Below are 19,593 nucleotides of genomic sequence, written 5' to 3'. Positions count from 1 at the left end.
GTGACTGGGTAAGTGACATTTTATATATATATATATATATTTGTTCGATGGCATGTGTAGCTGCAGATACACATGCTGTGCATACTTCTGCCATCTAGTTTTGGGCTCGGAGTGTTACAAGTTGTTTTTGTTCGAAGAAGTGTTTTCGAGTCACGGGATCGAGTGACTCCTCCTCTTCAGTTCCATTGCACGTGCCCAACTCGGGCCTGGTCGGGCCGACTGCGTGGAAGCCTCATGGATCAGACTCCATTCCGATTCTGTCCTCGGTGCCACGCTAAATTCCCCTACACAGACCAACACCTTGTCTGTAATCTCTGCCTTTCCCCGGACCATCGGGAAGAAATGGCCTGCAGATCCTTCCGGTCAAAAACGACACTTCGGGACAGAAGAGCACGGAGGCTGGAGATGGCGTCAAAAAGTTCTGAACATCTTGACATCAAAGAGGAAGATATCATGCAGACCGCAGTCTCCGTTCGAGGATCCGACTGACCAGGATTCCGAGGTGGACAGACCGTCCACGGCAGGACAGCACGTGAGTATGCCTGCCCCTGTACCATCTAAGCCGAAACGTAAGGCCTTGGGGATGCCACTGCCAGAAGCCATGGCTCGACCTGAAAGAAGACACTCAGTGACCAACCCACCTGTTTGGCACCAAAAAAGGCCACTCCTCCGAAGCCATCTGAGTCGAGCCGAAGCTCTGTCTCCGAACCGCTCTTCCGAGACCGAAAAAGCCAGCTTCGGAGACGAAAAGACCTGGTTATAATGAGGAGCATGGACTTTCAAAAGCACTTAGAGAAAGTCATACAATTACTCAGGAGGAATCACAAATACAACCTATCATGGAAGTAATAGATGAAAGGCAAGCTAGGATTCATATCCATAAAGAAACTGGCAGAATTTTAACTGCACCTCCTCCAAAACCATAGAGGAAATGAGCCTTTCAGGAGGAATTGGACACTACACAGCCTCCAGCTAAAGTGCCAAAAACAAAGGAGAGACCTCCACCTCCTCAATTTTCTCCTCCTCAGTCTCCTACTCACTCTCCACACCTACAATATCTCCCCCTACCAGCCCTACACCTATGCAGTCACCATCACATTCATTTGATTCACAGCAGGACAATGTGGATCCATGGGATCTTTATGATCCTGACCCCATTCTGCACAATAACCCAGATTGCTATCCCTCTAAGCCTTCACCAACAGAGGATAGTACAGGCTACAATCAAGTGATAGCTAGAGCGGCAGCGTATCATGTCGTCACCATGCACACTGAGCCATTAGAGGACGATTTTTTGTTAAATAAACTCTCCTACACGCATGCAACATATCAGTTGCTCCCTATGCTCCCCGGCATGCTAAAACATGCTGATTAGATATTTAGCGAGCCTGTAAAAGCAAGAATAATTACTCCTAGAGTAGAAAATAAATATAAGCCACCTCCTTCAGATCCTGTCTATATTACTCAGCAACTACCTCCAGGCTCAGTAGTGGTAAGCGCTGCCATGAAAAGGGCACACTCGCAGTCGTGTGATGCAACCCCACTAGACAAAGAGAGTAGAAAGTTTGATGCTGCAGGGAAAGGGTGGCATCTCAGGGAGCCAACCAATGGAGAATAGCCAACTCACAAGCGTTATTGGCTAGATATGACTGGGCCCACTGGAACGAGATGAAAGATATAATACAGCATCTCCCCAAAGAACAGCAAAAGACAGCACAGCAGATAGTGGAGGAAGGGCAAGCCATCACCAACAATCCGATTAGGTCTGCCCTAGACTCAGCAGATACAGCGGCCAGAAGCATTAACACTGCTGTAACCATAAGGAGACATGCATGGCTTAGGTTCTCAGGATTCAAACCTGAAATCCAACAGGCAGTGTTGAATATGCCGTTCAACAAGAAACTGCTTTTCAGCCCAGAGGTCGACACTGCTACAGAAAAAATGTGTAAGAATTCAGACACCGCAAAAGCCATGGGTGCACTATACACCACACAATACAGGGGATCCTTTCACAAACCCCAGTTCAGAGGTGGATTTAGGGCTCAAACTGCAGAGGCATCCACACCACAGCCAAAGCCGACCTACCAACCTCAATACCAACAAGGTGGTTTTAAAAGCACATATAGAGGCCAGTACCCCAGAGGCAGAGGAAAATATCAAACACCTAAACAAGCCTCACAACAAAGTAAACAGTGACTTGTGCCATTCCTGTCCAATCCACACCCCCCCAGTGGGAGGAAGACTGCTAAAGTTCCACAACAAATGGCTAAACATTACCACAGACAACTGGGTATTAACAATTATCCGCAATGGCTATTGCCTAGAATTTATACAAGCTACACCAAACATTCCACTAAAACCACACAAACTATCCACAGATCATATCACTGTTACAGAAGAAGTCAAATCTCTATCACTCAAACAAGCAATAGAAGCCGTGCCACAAAATGAAGTAGGGACAGGAGTTTACTCACTATATTTCCTCATTCCCAAAAAAGGATGGCACCCTAAGGCCAATATTAGATCTCAGGACCCTCAATCTTTACATCCTGTCAGAACACTGTTGCAAGGAAATGCCTCCTTGGCATGGCTACCCCCTGACTTTTTGCCTTTGCTGATGCTAAGTTATGACTTGAAAGTGTGCTGGGACCCTGCTAACCAGGCCACAGCACCAGTGTTCTTTCCCTAAACTGTGCCTTTGTCTCCACAATTGGCACAACCCTGGCACCCAGGTAAGTCCCTTGTAACTGGTACCCCTGGTACCAAGGGCCCTGATGCCAGGAAGGTCTCTAAGGGCTGCAGAATGTCGTATGCCACCCTGGGGACCCCTCACATGCACACTGCTTCACAGCTTGTGTGTGCTGGTGGGGAGAAAATAACTAAGTCGACATGGCACTCTCCTGAGAGTGCCATGCCAACCTCACACTGCATGTGGCATAGGTAATTCACCCCTCTAGCAGGCCTCACAGCCCTAAGGTAGGGAGCGCTATACCACAGGTGAGGGCATATGTGCATGAGCACTATGCCCCTACAGTGTCTAAGCAAAACCTTAGACGTTGTAAGTGCAGGGTAGCCATAAGAGTATATGGTCTGGGAGTTTGTCACACACTAACTCCACAGTTCCATAATGGCTATACTGAAAACTGGGAAGTTTGGTATCAAACCTCTCAGCACTATAAATGCACACTGATGCCAGTGTGCAATTTATTGTAAAACACACCCAGAGCGCATCTTAGAGATGCCCCCTGAAAACATACCCAACTTCCAGTGTAGGCTGACTAGTTTTTGCCAGCCTGCCACACACCAGACATTTGGCTGGCCACATGGGGAGAGTGCCTTTGTCACTCTGTGGCCAGGAACAAAGTTTGTACTGGGTGGAGGTGCTTCTCACCTCCCCCCTGCAGGAACTGTAACACCTAGCGGTGAGCCTCAAAGGCTCACCCCTTTTGGTACAGCGCCACAGGGCATCCCAGGTAGTGGAGATGCCCTCCTCTCCGGCCACTGCCCCCACTTTTGGCGGCAAGGCTGGAGGAGATAATTAGAAAAACAAGGAGTCACCACCCACCAGTCAGGACAGCCCCTAAGGTGTCCTGAGCTGAGGTAACCCTTACTTTTAGAAATCCTCCATCTTGTGGATGGAGGAAATCCCCCAATAGGATTAGGGATGTGCCCCCCTCCCCACAGGGAGGAGGCACAAAAAGGGTGTAGCCACCCTCCTGGACAGTAGCTATTGGCTACCGAACTCCCAGACCTAAACACACCCCTAAATTCAGTATTTAGGGGCTTCCCAGAACCTAGGAAACTAGATTTCTGCAACCTTAAGAAGGACTGCTGACCTGAAGCCCTGCAGTGAAGACGGAGACAACTACTTTGGCCCCAGCCCTACCTACTTCGAAGAAAACTGCAACAACAACGCATCCAACAGGGACCAGCGACCTCTGAAGCCTCAGAGGACTGCCCTGCACCCAAGGACCAAGAAACTCCCATGAACAGCGGCCCTGTTGAACAATCTGCAACTTTCTTGCAACAAAGAAACAACTTTAAAGACTTCACGTTTCCCGCTGGAAGCGTGAGACTTTCCACTCTGCATCCGACGCCCCCGGCTCGACCTGTGGAAAACCAACACTACAGGGATGACTCCCCGGAGACTGCGAGCCCGTGAGTAGCCAGAGACGACCCCCCTGAGCCCCCACAGCAACGCCTGCAGAGGAAATCCAGAGGCTCCCCCTGATCGCGACTGCCTGTAACTAGGGACCTGACACCTGGAACCAACACTGCACCCGCAGCCCCCAGGACCTGAAGGAACCGAACTCCAGTGCAGGAGCGACCCTCTGCCTAGACCAGGTGGTGGCTACCCCGAGGAGCCACTACCTGGCACCCGGCCGCCCCTGTGCCGCTGAGGGTGTACTTTTTGTGCCTGCTTGTGCCCCCCCTGGTGCCCTACAAAACCCCCCTGGTCTGCCCCCTGAGGGCGCGGGTACTTACCTGCTGGCAGACTGGAACCGGGGCACCCCTGTTCTCCATAGGCGCCTATGTGTTTTGGGCACCTCTTTGACCTCTGCACCTGACCGGCCCTGAGCTGCTGGTGTGGTAACTTTGGGGTTGCCTTGAACCCCCAACGGTGGGCCGCCTTGGCTCCATTTTTGAGACTTGTAAGTGTTTTACTTACCTCCCGCAGGAACTGTTGATTTTTGCACTGTGTTCACTTTTAAAATAGCTTATTGCCATTGTTACAAAGACTGTACATGATATTGTGATTATTCAAAGTTCCTAGAGTTCCTAAGTGAAATACCTTTCATTTGAAGTATTGCTTTTAAATCTTGAACCTGTGGTTCTTAAAATAAACTAAGAAAATATATTTTTCTATATAAAAACCTATTGGCCTGGAGTAAGTCTTTGAGTGTGTGTTCCTCATTTATTGCCTCTGTGTGTACAACAAATGCTTAACACTACCCTCTGATAAGCCTACTGCTCGACCACACTACCACAAAATAGAGCATTAGAATTATCTCTTTTTGCCACTATTTTACCTCTAAGGGGAACCCATGGACTCTGTACACACTATTTCTTACTTTGAAATAGTATATACAGAGTCAACTTCTTACAACTGTCACATGGTAACTCTACAGGATGTTATCCCATTACTTCAAAAACACGATTTCATGGCAACATTAGACCTCAAAGATGCGTATTTTTATATACCCATCCATCCTGCGCACAGCAAATATCTCAGGTTTGTCATTCAAGGAAAGCACTATCAGTTCAAGGTGTTACCCTTTGGAATAACAATAGCTCCAAGGGTATTCACAAAGTGCCTAGTGGTAGTCGCAGCCTACCTAAGAAGACACCACATACATGTCTTTCCATATCTAGACAATTGGCTGATAAAATCAAACAGTCATACGCAGTGTCAAAACCATGCGCATTATGTGATACAAACCCTGCACACGCTAGGGTTCTCAAACTACCAAAAGTCACATCTGCAGCCTGCGCAAATACAATAGTATTTACGGGCAATAATAAATACTCAAAAAGTGCTTGCAAGTCCAAATACGCAGAGATTACAAGCATTCCAGAATATAATTGCACAAATACAGGCAGGTTAACAGTACCCTCTCAAATTTGTCATGAAAATATTAGGGATGATGGCATCATGTATTGCAATTGTTCCACATGCAAGACTAAACATGCGGCCCTTGCAACAGTACCTTGCACAACAATGGTCACAAGCACAGGGTCAATTTCAAGATCTAGTGTTGATAGACTGCCAAACATACATGTCCCTTCAGTGGTGGAATTCCACAAATCTAAACAAAGGGCGGCCATTTCAAGACCCTGTGCCTCAGACCATAATTACAACAGATGCATCAATGTTTGGCTGGGGAGCTCACCTCAACAATCACAACATCAAAGGACAATGGGATGCCCAACTCAAACAGCTACACATAAATCACTTAGAGTTGTTAGCTGTCTTCTTAGCACTCAAAGCTTTTCAGCTTCTACTCATTCACAAGAATGTCCTGATCAAAACAGGCAACATGACCACCATGTATTACCTAAACAAACAGGGAGGGACACGTTCGTCCCAACTCTCCCGCCTAACTCAAAAAATTTGGAAATGGGCAATACACAACCAAATTCACCTGGTAGCACAATACATTCCAGGGATACGCAACCAATTAGCAGATGTTCTCAGCAGAAATCATCAACAGACACACAAGTGGGAGATTCACCCTCAAGAACTTCAAAAATACGTTCACCAATGGGGAATACCAGACATACATCTGTTCGCCACCAGTGAATACGCAAAATGTCAAAATTTCGCATCCAGATAACCACATCCCCTATCCAAGGGCAATGCTCTATGAATCAATTGGTCAGGGATATTTGCTTACGCTTTTTCCCCTCTCCCACTCATTCCATTTCTAGTCAACTAATTGCTTCAAAACACACTCAATATGATACTCATAGCGCCAACGTGGGTACGTCAGCCATGGTACACAACACTATTAGACCTGTCAGTGGTACCACACTCCAAACTCCCAAACAGACCAGACGTGTTAACACAAAATAAAGGGCAGATCAGGCACCCAAATCATAACACGCTCAATCTGGCGATTTGGCTCCTGCGGTCATAGAATTTGGGTATTTACAACTACCAATAGAATGTATGGAAGTAATTAAGTAAGTAGAAAACCCCCTACTAGACAGTGCTATGCTAACAAATGGAAAATATTTGTATATTACTGTCAATCTAAACAAACTCACCCTTTTTCAGCATCAATACAAGATATTGTATGCTATTTACAAAAATCAAATTTAGCATCATCTTCCATAAAAATACATCTCACTGCAATTTCCGCATATTTGCAAAATGTACAGCACAGCTCTTTATTTAGGGTACCTGTTATCAAAGTCTTCATGGAAGGCTTAAAACGCATCATTCCACCCAGAACACCTCCAGTTCCTTTGTGGAATTTAAACATAGTGCTTACGCGACTTATGGGCCCACCATTTGAACCTATGCACTCAAGTCAAATTCAATTCTTAACATGGAATGTTGCCTTCCTAGTCGCAATTACATCATTGCGAAGAGTTAGAGAAATTCAGGCATTCACTATTAAGGAACCGTTCATACAAGTACACAGGCATAAAGTCGTACTACGAACTAACCCTAAATTTCTTCCTAAAGTAGTATCACCTTTTCATATCAATCAAACAGTGGAACTGCCAGTCTTCTTCCCACAACCAGATTCTGTGGCAGAAACAGCTCTACATACATTAGAAATTAAAAGAGCTCTAATGTACTACATAGATAGAACAAAACCGTTCAGGAAAACTGAACAGCTGTTAGTAGCTTTTCAAAAACCTCATAGTGGTAACCCCATTTCAAAACAAGGTTTAGCAAGATGGATAGTAAGATGTATCTAAACATGTTACCATAAGGCTAAAAGACAACTCTTAGTTGCTCTTAAAGCACATTCCACAAGGAAGAAAGGTGCTACAATGGCCTTCTTAGAAAACATACCAATGGCTGAAATATGCAAGGCAGCTACTTGGTCAACACCACATACTTTTACTAAACACTATTGTGTAGATGTTTTAGTAGCACAGCAAGCCACAGTAGGTCAAGCTGTACTAAGAACATTATTTCAAACAACTTCAACTCCTACAGGCTAACCACTGCTTTTATGGGAGGACTAACTGCTTTGTAGTCTATGCACAGCATGTGTATCTGCAGCTACAAATGCCATTGAATTAAAAATGTCACTACATCTGTTCGTGGCATGTTCGGCTGCAGATTCACATGCACCCTCCCACCTCCCCGGAAGCCTGTAGTCGTTTAAGTTAAACAACACTTGTGTATATTTATATATATTTAACATTCCATTAGCATGGACATCTCTTTTCTTTATACTCTATCACTCCTACTTTACCCTCTGCTGGAAAACAGTCTAACATGAGTCAATGCCCATGCGCAATGGAACCGAAGAGGAGTCACTCGATCCCGTGACTCAAACACTTCTTCGAACAAAAATAACTTTTAACACTCCGAGCCCAACACTAGATGGCAGAAGTATGCACAGCATGTGAATCTGCAGCGGAACATACCACAAACAGATGTACACTGGGTAAGTGACATTTTCCATATATATAGATAGATATAGATATATATATATATATAATTTAATTAAATTGATTTAAGACACAGAGCAAAACATATATTCTCTAACTTTCCAAAAGTATAAATTGTTCATTTTTCAGAAAATTCAAGAACAATACTTTTTTATGGTTAAGGAAGTGGATCCTTAATGCAAAATGAGAATGCTTTTTTCTGAAACTCATTTACTTGTTCAGAACATCTAGCTGGAAACGCCAGTTACAGTGGAAGTCACACACACAGCATCAGATCACACAAAACTAGCCTATAGATTTATAAGTGCACAGTGTCGCCATGTGCCTGCTATCGAAGTATTGACCTCTGTAGCAAAGGGCAAAATTATCACAAGTGGAAGCTTCTGCACACTCATCCCCGTCTCCAATGTAGTTTGTAGGGCTTGAAGAAGTGACACTCTATTTTTTTTTCCCCTTCTAAAGGCTTTCAAGCTCATTTAGCCAAAATACTATGTCTGCATTTTGTTGTTCTATATGCAAGTTTTATGGATAGATCACAGTGACTGCATGCCGAAAATAATCTGTCAGTACTCTACCACAACATAAATCAGTCACTTTGTACCCTGCTCCTTGCATCAGAGCTTTCCCAATTTTCTTGGCATCTACCTTCCTTCATGTTGGACATGTCTAGCTGACACTGCACACACTTTCTGTTAATTTACTAATTTACTTGGCTGGCGTCCTGTAGGAAGTTGGCTCTGTATGTACTATTTCAAAGTAAGAAATAGCATGCACAGAGTCCAAGGGTTCCCCTTAGAGGTAAGATAGTGGCAAAAATAGATAATTCTAATGCTCTATTTTGTGGTAGTGTGGTCGAGCAGTAGGCTTATCAGAGGGTAGTGTTAAGCATTTGTTGTACACATACAGGCAATAAATGAGGAACTCACACTCAGAGACAATTCCAGGCCAATAGTTTTTTGTATAGAAAAATATATTTTCTTAGTTTATTTTAAGAACCACAGGTTCAAGATTTACAAACAATACTTTAAATGAAAGGTATTTCACTTAGGAACTTTAGGAACTTTGAATTGGCAAAATAGCATATACAGTTTTCACACAAATGACATATAGCTATTTTAAAACTAGACACAGTGCAATTTTCAACAGTTCCTGGGGGAGGTAGGTGTTTGTTAGTTTTGCAGGTAAGTAAACCACCTACGGGGTTCAAAGTTGGGTCCAGGGTAGCCCACCGTTGGGGGTTCAGGGCTACCCCAAAGTTACCACACCAGCAGCTCAGGGCCGGTCAGGTGCAGAGGTCAAAGTGGTGCCCAAAACGCATAGGCTTCAATGGAGAAGGGGGTGCCCCGGTTCCAGTCTGCCAGCAGGTAAGTACCCGCGTCTTCAGAGGGCAGACCAGGGGGGTTTTGTAGGGCACCGGGGGGGGACACAAGTCAGCACAAAAAGTACACCCTCAGCGGCACGGGGACGGCCGGGTGCAGTGTGCAAACAGGCGTCGGGTTTGCAATAGGATTCAATGGGAGACCAAGGGGTCTCTTCAGTGATGCAGGCAAGGGGGGGGGGGCTCCTCAGGGTAGCCACCACCTGGGCAAGGGAGAGGGCCACCTAGGGGTCGCTCCTGCACTGGAGGTCGGATCCTTCAGGTCCTGGGGGCTGCAGATGCAGAGTCTTTACCAGGCGTCGGGTCTTCGAAGCAGGCAGTTGCGGTCAGGGGGAGCCTCGGGATTCCCTCTGCAGGCGTCACTGTGGGGGCTCAGGGTGGTCAACTCTGGCTACTCACGGTCTCGTAGTCACCGGGGAGTCCTCCCTGTGGTGTTTGTTCTCCACAAGTCGAGACGGGGGCGTCAGGTGCAGAGTGCAAAGTCTCACGCTTCCGGCGGGAAACGTGTGTTGTTTCAAAGTTGCTTCTTTGTCACAAAGTTGCAGTCTTTGTGGAACAGAGCCGCTGTCCTCAGGAGTTCTTGGTCCTTCTAGATGCAGGGTAGTCCTCTGAGGCTTCAGAGGTTGCTGGACCCTGTGGAACGCATCGCTGGAGCAGTGTCTTTAGAAGTGGGGAGACAGGCCGGTAGGGCTGGGGCCAAAGCAGTTGGTGTCTCTGTCTTCTCTGCAGGTTTTCAGCTCAGCAGTCCTTCTTCTTCTTAGGTTGCAGGAATCTGTTTTCCTAGGTTCTGGGGGCCCCTAAATACTCAATTTAGGGGTGTGTTTAGGTCTGGGGGGTTAGTAGCCAATGGCTACTAGCCTTGAGGGTGGCTACACCCTCTTTGTGCCTCCTCCCTGAGGGTAGGGGGGCACATCCCTAATCCTATTGGGGTAATCCTCCATCTGCAAGATGGAGGATTTCTAAAAGTCAGAGTCACCTCAGCTCAGGACACCTTAGGGGCTGTCCTGACTGGCCAGTGACTCCTTGTTTTTCTCATGATCTCTCCTGGACTTGCTGCCAAAAGTGGTGGCTGTGTCCAGGGGGCGGGCATCTCCACTAGCTGGAGTGCCCTGGGGCATTGTAACACGAAGCCTGAGCCTTTGAGGCTCACTGCTAGGTATTACAGTTCCTGCAGGGGGGGAGGTGTGAAGCACCTCCACCCAGAGCAGGCTTCGTTTCTGTCCTCAGAGAGCACAAAGGCCCTCACCACATTGGATCAGAAACTCGTCTCTCAGCAGCAGGCTAGGACAGACCAGTCAGTCCTGCACTGAACAATTTGGTAAAATACAGGGGGCATCTCTAAGATGCCCTCTGTGTGCATTTTTTAATAAATCCAACACTGGCATCAGTGTGGGTTTATTATTCTGAGAAGTTTGATACCAAACTTCCCAGTATTCAGTGTAGCCATTATGGTGCTGGGGAGTTCGTGTTTGACAAACTCCCAGACCATATACTCTTATGGCTACCCTGCACTTACAATGTCTAATATTTTGCTTAGACCCTGTAGGGACATAGTGCTCATGCACCTATGCCCTCACCTGTAGTATAGTGCACCCTGCCTTAGGGCTGTATGGCCTGTTAGAGGGGTGACTTACCTATGCCACATGCAGTGTGAGGTTGGCATGGCACTCAGAGGGGAGTGCCATGTCGACGTAGTTATTTTCTCCCCACCAGCACACACAAGCTGTGAGGCAGTGTGCATGTGAGGGGTCCCCAGGGTGGCATAAGACATGCTGCAGCCCTTAGAGACCTTCCTGGCATCAGGGCCCTTGGTACCAGGGGTACCAGTTACAAGGGACTTACCTGGGTGCCAGGGTTGTGCCAATTGTGGAGACAATGGTACATTTTAGGTGAAAGAACACTGGTGCTGGGGCCTGGTTAGCAGGGTCCCAGCACACTTCTCAGTCAAGTCAGCATCAGTATCAGGCAAAAAGTGGGGGGTAACTGCAACAGGGAGCCATTTGCTTACACGTCCCATTTAGGTGCTGACCTTACTGTCCTCTTTCAAATAACCCTGTTCCTTTTTTATTCTCCCCAATTACAGCACATGGCTGCTTTACTGAAACCAGTACAGCAGGCTACCTCTGTCATCACCTGTCTTCTCCCAGAAAAGTTAAAAGGGAGGTAGTTTGACCTGCTGCTGCACCACTAAGGTCCCTCTGGATTCCGCACTATTTTCTCTGTGCTTGGAAGACAGGCTGTTAAACTTCCCCTGAACATTCCTATACGAGATGACTGAGGAACATGTCCACCTTTGAGTTTACACTTTTTCCACCACTTACTTTAAATATTTAAGACATCAGGTACTATATTTTTCACACTTCACACTATCACTCCCAAAGTAGAACTGAGTGATTTAGGTTATTTACAGCTGTGGACATATAACTATGGGTAGCAGCTTAGTTCTGCTTCCCTCTTTGTACCTCATATTCTCTTTTTGCTTTTTGAATGAAGGTTGGCTACATATGTTAGTATCTGTGATAAAAGAATAGCTAGGACTCGGTCTACTATGGTGAGGAACTTTTGAGTCTGCAATGTCTGTGATGATTTTTTAATGCAATCCGAATTTTAAGTTGTCTGAAATAAGGATCCCTGGATTGAATATTCAGGTTCCCCCAACTTGAAAGATATTTATTAAGTAAGAGGTCATCAGCACCGGTGATCCTACAAAGGACATGGATTATGATGGGACTGCTGAGTTTTTTAATTAAGATCTAAACATATATTTAAGTGTCAGTGGTATAACTTTTTCTCCTAATGAATACAACTTGATTTGCTGATTGTTTCCTGTAATCGACCTCAAGGTATGCTGTGTTGTAAAGTCCATGTGAATTCTGCATACTCTAGAGGACTCTTGTTTCCACAGTAACAGATAAGTAACTTCTTCTGGATTTTGCAAGTGCTCCTGTAGGTAGCTTTTAGGTTAGACAACCTACTTTAGACTTAATTGATTATTTTGAACAGTAAATGTTTTATATCAAGTGTCCAAACTAATCTTGTGTGTTTCCAGTCTACAGAAGCTCATTCTGAGGAACAACTCATCATCCTTAACACAAAATTTACGACTAGTAGTTAAAGGACAGGACCAAGACTGCTTTCAGGTTTGATTAATTTATGATTTAAATTGGAAACTAATTCAGACATTGACATTTGTGTGTATTGTTTGTGAAGTGCTACACATACGTAGAAGGAAGAAAAATGTTTTCTTCCTTTCTATATATATGAACAAAGTAGTATGTATGAGTGATAGAAGCAGAGTATGGAATGGAAGGAATGTAGGTGCTTTCGGCCCAGTGCAGAAATGAAAGTAGGTGTCTGGGTGTCACTAAACCAGGGAATATTTTAACTAAGATTATTGTAATAATGTATCTGATAGAGACTTCTAGCTGCAGCTTCCTTACCTTCGAATTCCCTGGCATCAGCGTGCATCCACCAGCTCCGCGTGCGTCATCAGCGTAGTTGGAGCCGTCTATGACGTCACGGTTGTCTATATAGATGCTGTCTCGGCGCGCGTATGTCAGTTCTTTTCCTTCCGCGCCGGGTACAGCGCAGTTCCGGAAAGAGCTACCCTTCTTCGACGGTTTGTCGAGGCTTTTTTGACTGTTTGAAGTCATGTCTTCAAGAAAGACAGGGTTCAAGCTGTGTGGTGTGTGTCATCGCACCATGTCGGTGTCGGACCCGCACCGTGTTTGTCTTTGGTGACTGGAGAAGGACCACGATTCCACCTCGTTCTCCGACTGTCGGGCCATGGCTCCGAAGGCCTTGAGGGAGAGATCCCTCAAGCTTCTTGTGGCCCAGCATTCGTCCTTGGTCGGCGTGACTCCGCCGAGGTCACAGGCCCGCAGTAGGAGGAGGTTGCCACACCGCTCCCGGAGCCCCAAGTCCTCTTACTCGCATTCGAGGTCATCTGAAGGTAAGATGCACAAGAAGAAGTAGTAGTCCAAGCGGACTTCGTCTTTGGCACGCCCGTCGGCCGACGAGGTGTCTGTGGAACGTCGAAGTTCCGAGCGCGGTTCTGCAGAGCCGTCGCTAGGGCCGACTCTGCGTCTTCCCCCCTTTCCGGGGACCGGATCAACCCCTGTTCAGATAAAAGAATTTTATGAGGCCATGTGGCTCGTTTTTGAGCGGGCTGCACCCGTGGAGGGGACTTTGGGCCCCGCGGGGTCAGCAGGGGCCCCTTCGGATTAGACGCCAGCAGCTTCGGCCTCGGCGCTGTTGAGGACCCCAGGATCTGATATCGGATCCAGACCAGCACCGGTTGGACACAGTCGACGTCCTTCGGCACCAGTTCTGACGTCGACGATTCGCCACCGGCACCCACTAGTGGTAGCCCCATCCTTATTCCAGATGATCCGGAGCGACGTCGTACAGCGTCGAATCCGACTTCGATGGAGCGAGTTTGGCCCAGATCATTGTCTGAGCATTATATAGATCAGCCAGACGCAGGAGCGGAATGGGAGGGGTCTGAGGACCCTTTAGAATGTGGTTTACAACAGGACTGGTATGAGGATCTACGGGAGGGCAGTGGACTGGACACGTCTCCAGATACTGGTATGCTCTCTCCTCCTAATGTGGCTATGGAGGAGGGTGCTTCATATGTTATGGTGGTGCGTAGGGCAGCTGAGGTCTTGGACCTAGAGTTGCCTACGGTGCCAGTCAGGACGAATATCCTGACAGAAGTGCTTCAACGGGGGGGGGGGGTGACAACATCAGAGCCGATGTTGCCCTTCAATGAGGCTCTTACAGACGTCCTTCTGGGTACATGGTCCAAACCCAGAACAGGGGCTCCTGTGCATAGGATGGTTGGCCGCCGCCATAGACCTGCTCCGAGCGACCCTAGTTTCCTGACTCAACACCCCACTCCGGAGAGCTTGGTTATCCAAGCCTCTACTTCCTGTGGTGCCTTCCCTTTCACTCCCCCGGAGCTTGGGAAGATGATGTTTTCTTCCACCAGCCTGGCATTCAGGTCCCTAAACACCTCTTGCCTATTGGGACGTTATTCCCATACTTAATGGGATACGGTGGCACAGGTGCTGCCCCAGGTCCCGGAGGGCGTACGGGACACTCTCACCCAGGCTGTAAAGGATGGGAGAGATGCAGCCAAGTTTACAATCAGGTGTGGTTTGGACACGACCGACTTGCTGGGCAGAGCGATTTCATTGTCAGTGGCCCTACGTCGCCACGCCTGGCTGCATTCAACTGGTTTCCCAGGGTATGTCCAGCCCAGCTTGATGGACATGCCCTTTGATGGCTCCCGCCTTTTTGGTGAAAAGGCAGACTCCACGCTTGAGAGGTTCAAGGATTCTCGAGCTACGGCCAGATCCTTGGGCTTTTCAGCGCCAGTACGACAGCAGTCTGTCTTTCGCCCCTTTCGAGGCTTCGGAAGGGGCGTGGTACCACGCCAGCCACAGTTTAGCCACCGTCCTCAAGGCTCAACAACATCCCAGAAGAGGACGTGGTCGTGGTACCATCAGACCCAGAGGGTCTGGCCAGAGGTCGGCCACCACACAGCCCCCCTCCACTGCGCCCAAGCCCTCCTAGTGTGGTTCTGCAGGATCATGTCCATCCAGTTGGAGGGAGGATTCATTTTCATCTCCCTCACAGGCTTTCCATCACAACAGACAAGTAGGTCCTGCAGATCATACGGAAGGGCTACTCCCTTCCCTTCCAGTCTTTCCCTCCCTCTATCCCTCCGACAAAGGAATGGCTGATGGAGGACTATCTGGATTTGCTTCGCGAGGAAGTTACAGCTCTCTTGGCCAAGGGAGCCATAGAAAGAGTCCCGATATCAGAAGTAGGCAGTGGTTGTTATTCCCGCTACTTTCTGATTCCCAAAAAGAACAAAGGCCTTTGCCCTATCTTGGATTTAAGGGACGTCAATCTCTTCCTCAAGAAGGAAGAAATTCAAGATGCTCACTCTTGCTCAGGTTTTGTCTGCCCTAGACAAAGGAGACTGGGTGGTAGCGTTGGATTTGCAGGATGCGTATTTCCACATTCCTATCCTGCCAGCCCACAGGCGTTACCTGCGGTTCAAGGTGGGCCACAAGCACTTTCAGTTTACCGTGCTTCCTTTTGGTCTCACCAGTGCCCCTCGGGTGTTCGCAAAGGTGATGGCACTGGTGGCAGCTCATCTGTGCAGGTCAGGGATTTCAGTCTTCCCCTACCTAGATAATTGGCTGCTGAAGGCTTCTATACCCCCAGGCTCTTGTCACCCACCTCCAGACGGCAGACCTCCTGCATTCGCTGGGGTTCACTATAAATGTGCTGAAGTCGCACCTGATTCCCTCTTAGAAGCTTACTTTTATCGGAGCTGTTCTGGACACAGTGCAGCATTGGACTTATCCTCCTGAACAGCGCGTCCAGGATATTCAGGTTATGATACCGATGTTTCGGCCTCTATCCTGGATTTCGGTGAGACAGACTCTGAGGCTGCTGGGACTCATGGCTCCCTGCATCCTGTTGGTCAAGAATGCCAGATGGCTCATGAGGGCTCTGCAGTGGTACCTGAAGTTCCAATGGGCACAGCATCAGGGAAATCTTACCGACGTGGTTCAGATCTCGGAGGGGACGCGAAAGATCTGCAGTGTTGGTTAGTGAACTGCGATTGGGTCAAGGGCAGACTCCTCCCCCTTCCCCAACCAGATCTCACAGTAGTGACAAATGCGTCACTTCTGTGATGGGGCAGCCATCTGGGAGAGGTGGAGGTCAGAGGTCACTGGTCTCCAGCGGAATCTGGGTTCCACATCAACTTGCTGGAGCTTCGGGTGATCCGACTAGCATTAAAAGCATTTCTTCCTGTTGTGAAAGGGAAGGTGGTGCAGGTGTTCAGGGACAACACTACCGCAATGTGGTACTGCAACAAGCAGGGCGGTGTGGGGTCGTGGACCCTTTGTCAAGAGGCTTTACGTCTCTGGACATGGTTGGAACATCAGGGCATGACCCTGGTTGTTCAACACCTGGCAGGTTCTCTGAACGCCAGGGCGGACGAGCTCAGCCAAAAATGTTTAGAGGATCACAAATGGTGTCTCCATCCGGAGGTGGCGCAGAACTCTTTCAGCAGTGGGGAGAGCCTTGGTTAGATCTGTTCGCCTCCGTAGAGAACGCGCAATGTCAGCAGTTTTGCACGTTGGAGTTTCCAAAGGGGGGTATCGCTAGGCAACACTTTTTGTTGCAAGTGAAGTTCAGGCATCCTGTACGCCTTTCCGCCTATACCACATCTTTACAGAGTTCTCAAGAAAATCAAGAACGACCGGGCCCAGGTAATTCTAGTGGCTCCGGATTGGGCACGAAGAGTTTGGTATCCAGAGCTTCTCAAAATGAGCATTGGTCCTCCAATCAGGCTGCCTCTTCGGGAGGATCTTCTGTCGCAGCAGCAGGGGAAGGTTCTCCACCCGAACCTGTCAACTCTGCGCCTTCATGTGTGGAGATTGAGCGGCGACAGTTGATGTTTTATGACCTCCCTCCCGAGGTGTGTGATGTCATTCTGGCAGCCAGGCGTCCCTCTGCTAAGTCGATCTACGCCTGCCGTTGGAAACGTTTTGTTTCATATTGTACAGAGAGGTCTATTGATCCTTGTAGGAAGTTGGCTCTGTATGTACTATTTCAAAGGAAGAAATAGCATGCACAGAGTCCAAGGGTTCCCCTTTGAGGTAAGATAGTGGCAAAAAGAGATAATTCTAATGCTCTATTTTGTGGTAGTGTGGTCGAATAGTAGGCTTATTAGAGGGTAGTGTTAAGCATTTGTTGTACACACACAGGCAATAAATGAGGAACACACACTCAAAGACTTACTCCAGGCCAATAGGTTTTTATGTAGAAAAATATATTTTCTTAGTTTATTTTAACAACCACAGGTTCAAGATTTACAAACAATGCTTTAAATGAAAGGTATTTCACTCAGGTATCTTAGGAACTTTGAATCATCACAATAGCATGTACAGTTTTGGCAAAAATGGCAATAAGTTATTTTAAAATTGGACACAGTGCAAAATTTAACAGTTTCTGGGGGAGGTAAGTATTTGTTTTCTTCACAGGTAAGTAAAGCACTTACAAGGTTCAAAGTTGGGTCCAAGGTAGCCCACCGTTGGGGTATCAGGGCAACCCCAAAGTTACCACACCAGCAGCTCAGGGCCGGTCAGGTGCAGAGGTCAAAGTGGTGCCCAAAACGCACAGGCTTCAATGAAGAAGGGGGTGCCCCGGTTCCAGTCTGCCAGCAGGTAAGTACCCGTGACTTTGGAGGGCAGACCAGGGGGGTTTTGTAGGGCACCGAGGGACACACAAGTCAGCACAGAAAGTACACCCTCAGCGGCACGGGGCGGCCGGGTGCAGTGTGCAAACAGGTGTCTGGTTCGCAATAGGTTTCAATGGGAGACCCAGGGGTCTCTTCAGCGATGCAGGCAAGGGGGGGGGGGGCCTCGGGGTAGCCACCACCTGGGCTAGGGAGAGGGCCTCCTGGGGGTCACTCCTGCACTGGAGTTTGCATCCTTCAGGTCCTGGGGGCTGCGGTGAAGGGTCTTTACCAGGCGTCGGGTTCCTTGAAGCAAGCAGTCGCGGTCAGGGGGAGCCTCTGGATTCCCTCTGCAGGCGTCGCTGTAGGAGCTCAGGGGGGTCAACTCTGGCTACTCACGGGCTGGCAGTTGCTGGGGAGTCCTCCCTGTAGTGTTGGTTTTCCGCAGGTCGAGCCGGGGGTGTCGGGTGCAGAGTGGAAAGTATCACGCGTCCGGCGGGAAACCTGTGGTCTTTAAAAGTTGCTTCTTTGTTGCAAAGTTGCAGTTTCTTTGGAACAGGGCCGCTGTCCTCGGAAGTTCTTGGTCCTTTTAGATGCAGGGTAGTCCTCTGAGGCTTCAGAGGTCGCTGGACCCTGGGGGACGCATCGCTGTTGCAGTTTTTCTTGAAGTGGGGAGACAGGCTGGTAGGGCTGGGGCCAAACCAGTTGGTGTCTCCGTCTTGTCTGCAGGGCTTCAAGTCAGCAGACCTCCTTCGTCTTCAGGTTGCAGGAATCTAGTTTCCTGGGGAGCCCCTAAATACTGAATTTAGGGGTGTGTTTAGGTCTGGGAGGGCAGTAGCCAGTGGCTACTGTCCTTGAGGGTGGCTACACCCTCTTTGTGCCTCCTCCCTGAAGGGAGGGGGGACACATCCCTATTCCTATTGGGGGAATCCTCCAAAACCAAGATGGAGGATTTCTAAAGGCAGGGGTCACCTCAGCTCAGGACACCTTAGGGGCTTTCCTGACTGGTGCGTGACTCCTCCTAGTTTTTCTCATTATCTCCCCTGGACTTGCCGCCAAAAGTGTGGGCTGTGTCCAGGGGGTGGGCATCTCCACTAGCTGGGGTGCCCTGTGGCATTGTAACACGAAGCCTGAGCCTTTGAGGCTCACTGCTAGGTGTTACAGTTCCTGCAGGGGGAGGTGTGAAGCACCTCCACCCAGAGCAGGCTTTGGTTTCGGTCCTCAGAGAGCACAAAGGCCCTCACCACATTGGGTCAGAAACTCGTCTCTCAGCAGCAGGCTAGCACAGACCAGTCAGTCCTGCACTGAACAATTGGGTAAAATACAGGGGGCATCTCTAAGATGCCCTCTGTGCGCATTTTTTTTAATAAATCCAACACTGGCATCAGTGTGGGTTCATTATTCTGAAAAGTTTGATACCAAACTTCCCAGTATTCATTATAGTCATTATGGAGCTGTGGAGTTCGTTTTTGACAAACTCCCAGACCATATACCTAATATGGCCACACTGTACTTACAATGTCTAAGAATGGACTTAGACACGGTAGGGGCATATTTCTCATGCAGCTATGCCCTCACCTGTGGTATAGTGCACCCTGCCTTAGGGCTGTAAGGCCTGCTAGAGGGGTGACTTACCTATGCCACAGGCAGTATTTTGTGGGCATGACATCCTGAGGGGGGATGCCGTGTCGACTTTTCCTTTTTCTCCCCACCAACACACACAATCTACAATGGCAATGTGCATGTGTTAGGTAAGGACTCCCTTAGGGTGGCACAACATATGCTGCAGCCCTTAGGGACCTTCCCTGGTTAC

The 19,593-nt window shown here is 48.2% G+C and overlaps 1 protein-coding gene across 2 annotated transcripts in view; it reads left to right on the top strand.

The window, feature by feature from the left end:
• CEP192 (centrosomal protein 192) overlaps nucleotides 1-19,593 on the top strand; it is a 1,702,116-nt gene that overhangs the window by 938,361 nt on the left and 744,162 nt on the right. For both annotated transcript variants that reach the window (XM_069219927.1, XM_069219928.1), the window contains one exon: nucleotides 12,564-12,654. In XM_069219927.1, coding sequence (XP_069076028.1) covers nucleotides 12,564-12,654 — 91 coding nt within the window. The remainder of the gene's footprint in view (nucleotides 1-12,563; nucleotides 12,655-19,593) is intronic.

The sequence above is a fragment of the Pleurodeles waltl genome, chromosome 2_2 (genome assembly GCF_031143425.1).
Source record: "Pleurodeles waltl isolate 20211129_DDA chromosome 2_2, aPleWal1.hap1.20221129, whole genome shotgun sequence".
In the NCBI taxonomy this organism is placed as follows: Eukaryota; Metazoa; Chordata; class Amphibia; order Caudata; family Salamandridae; genus Pleurodeles; species Pleurodeles waltl.
This window is presented reverse-complemented; position numbering and strand designations above follow the sequence as displayed.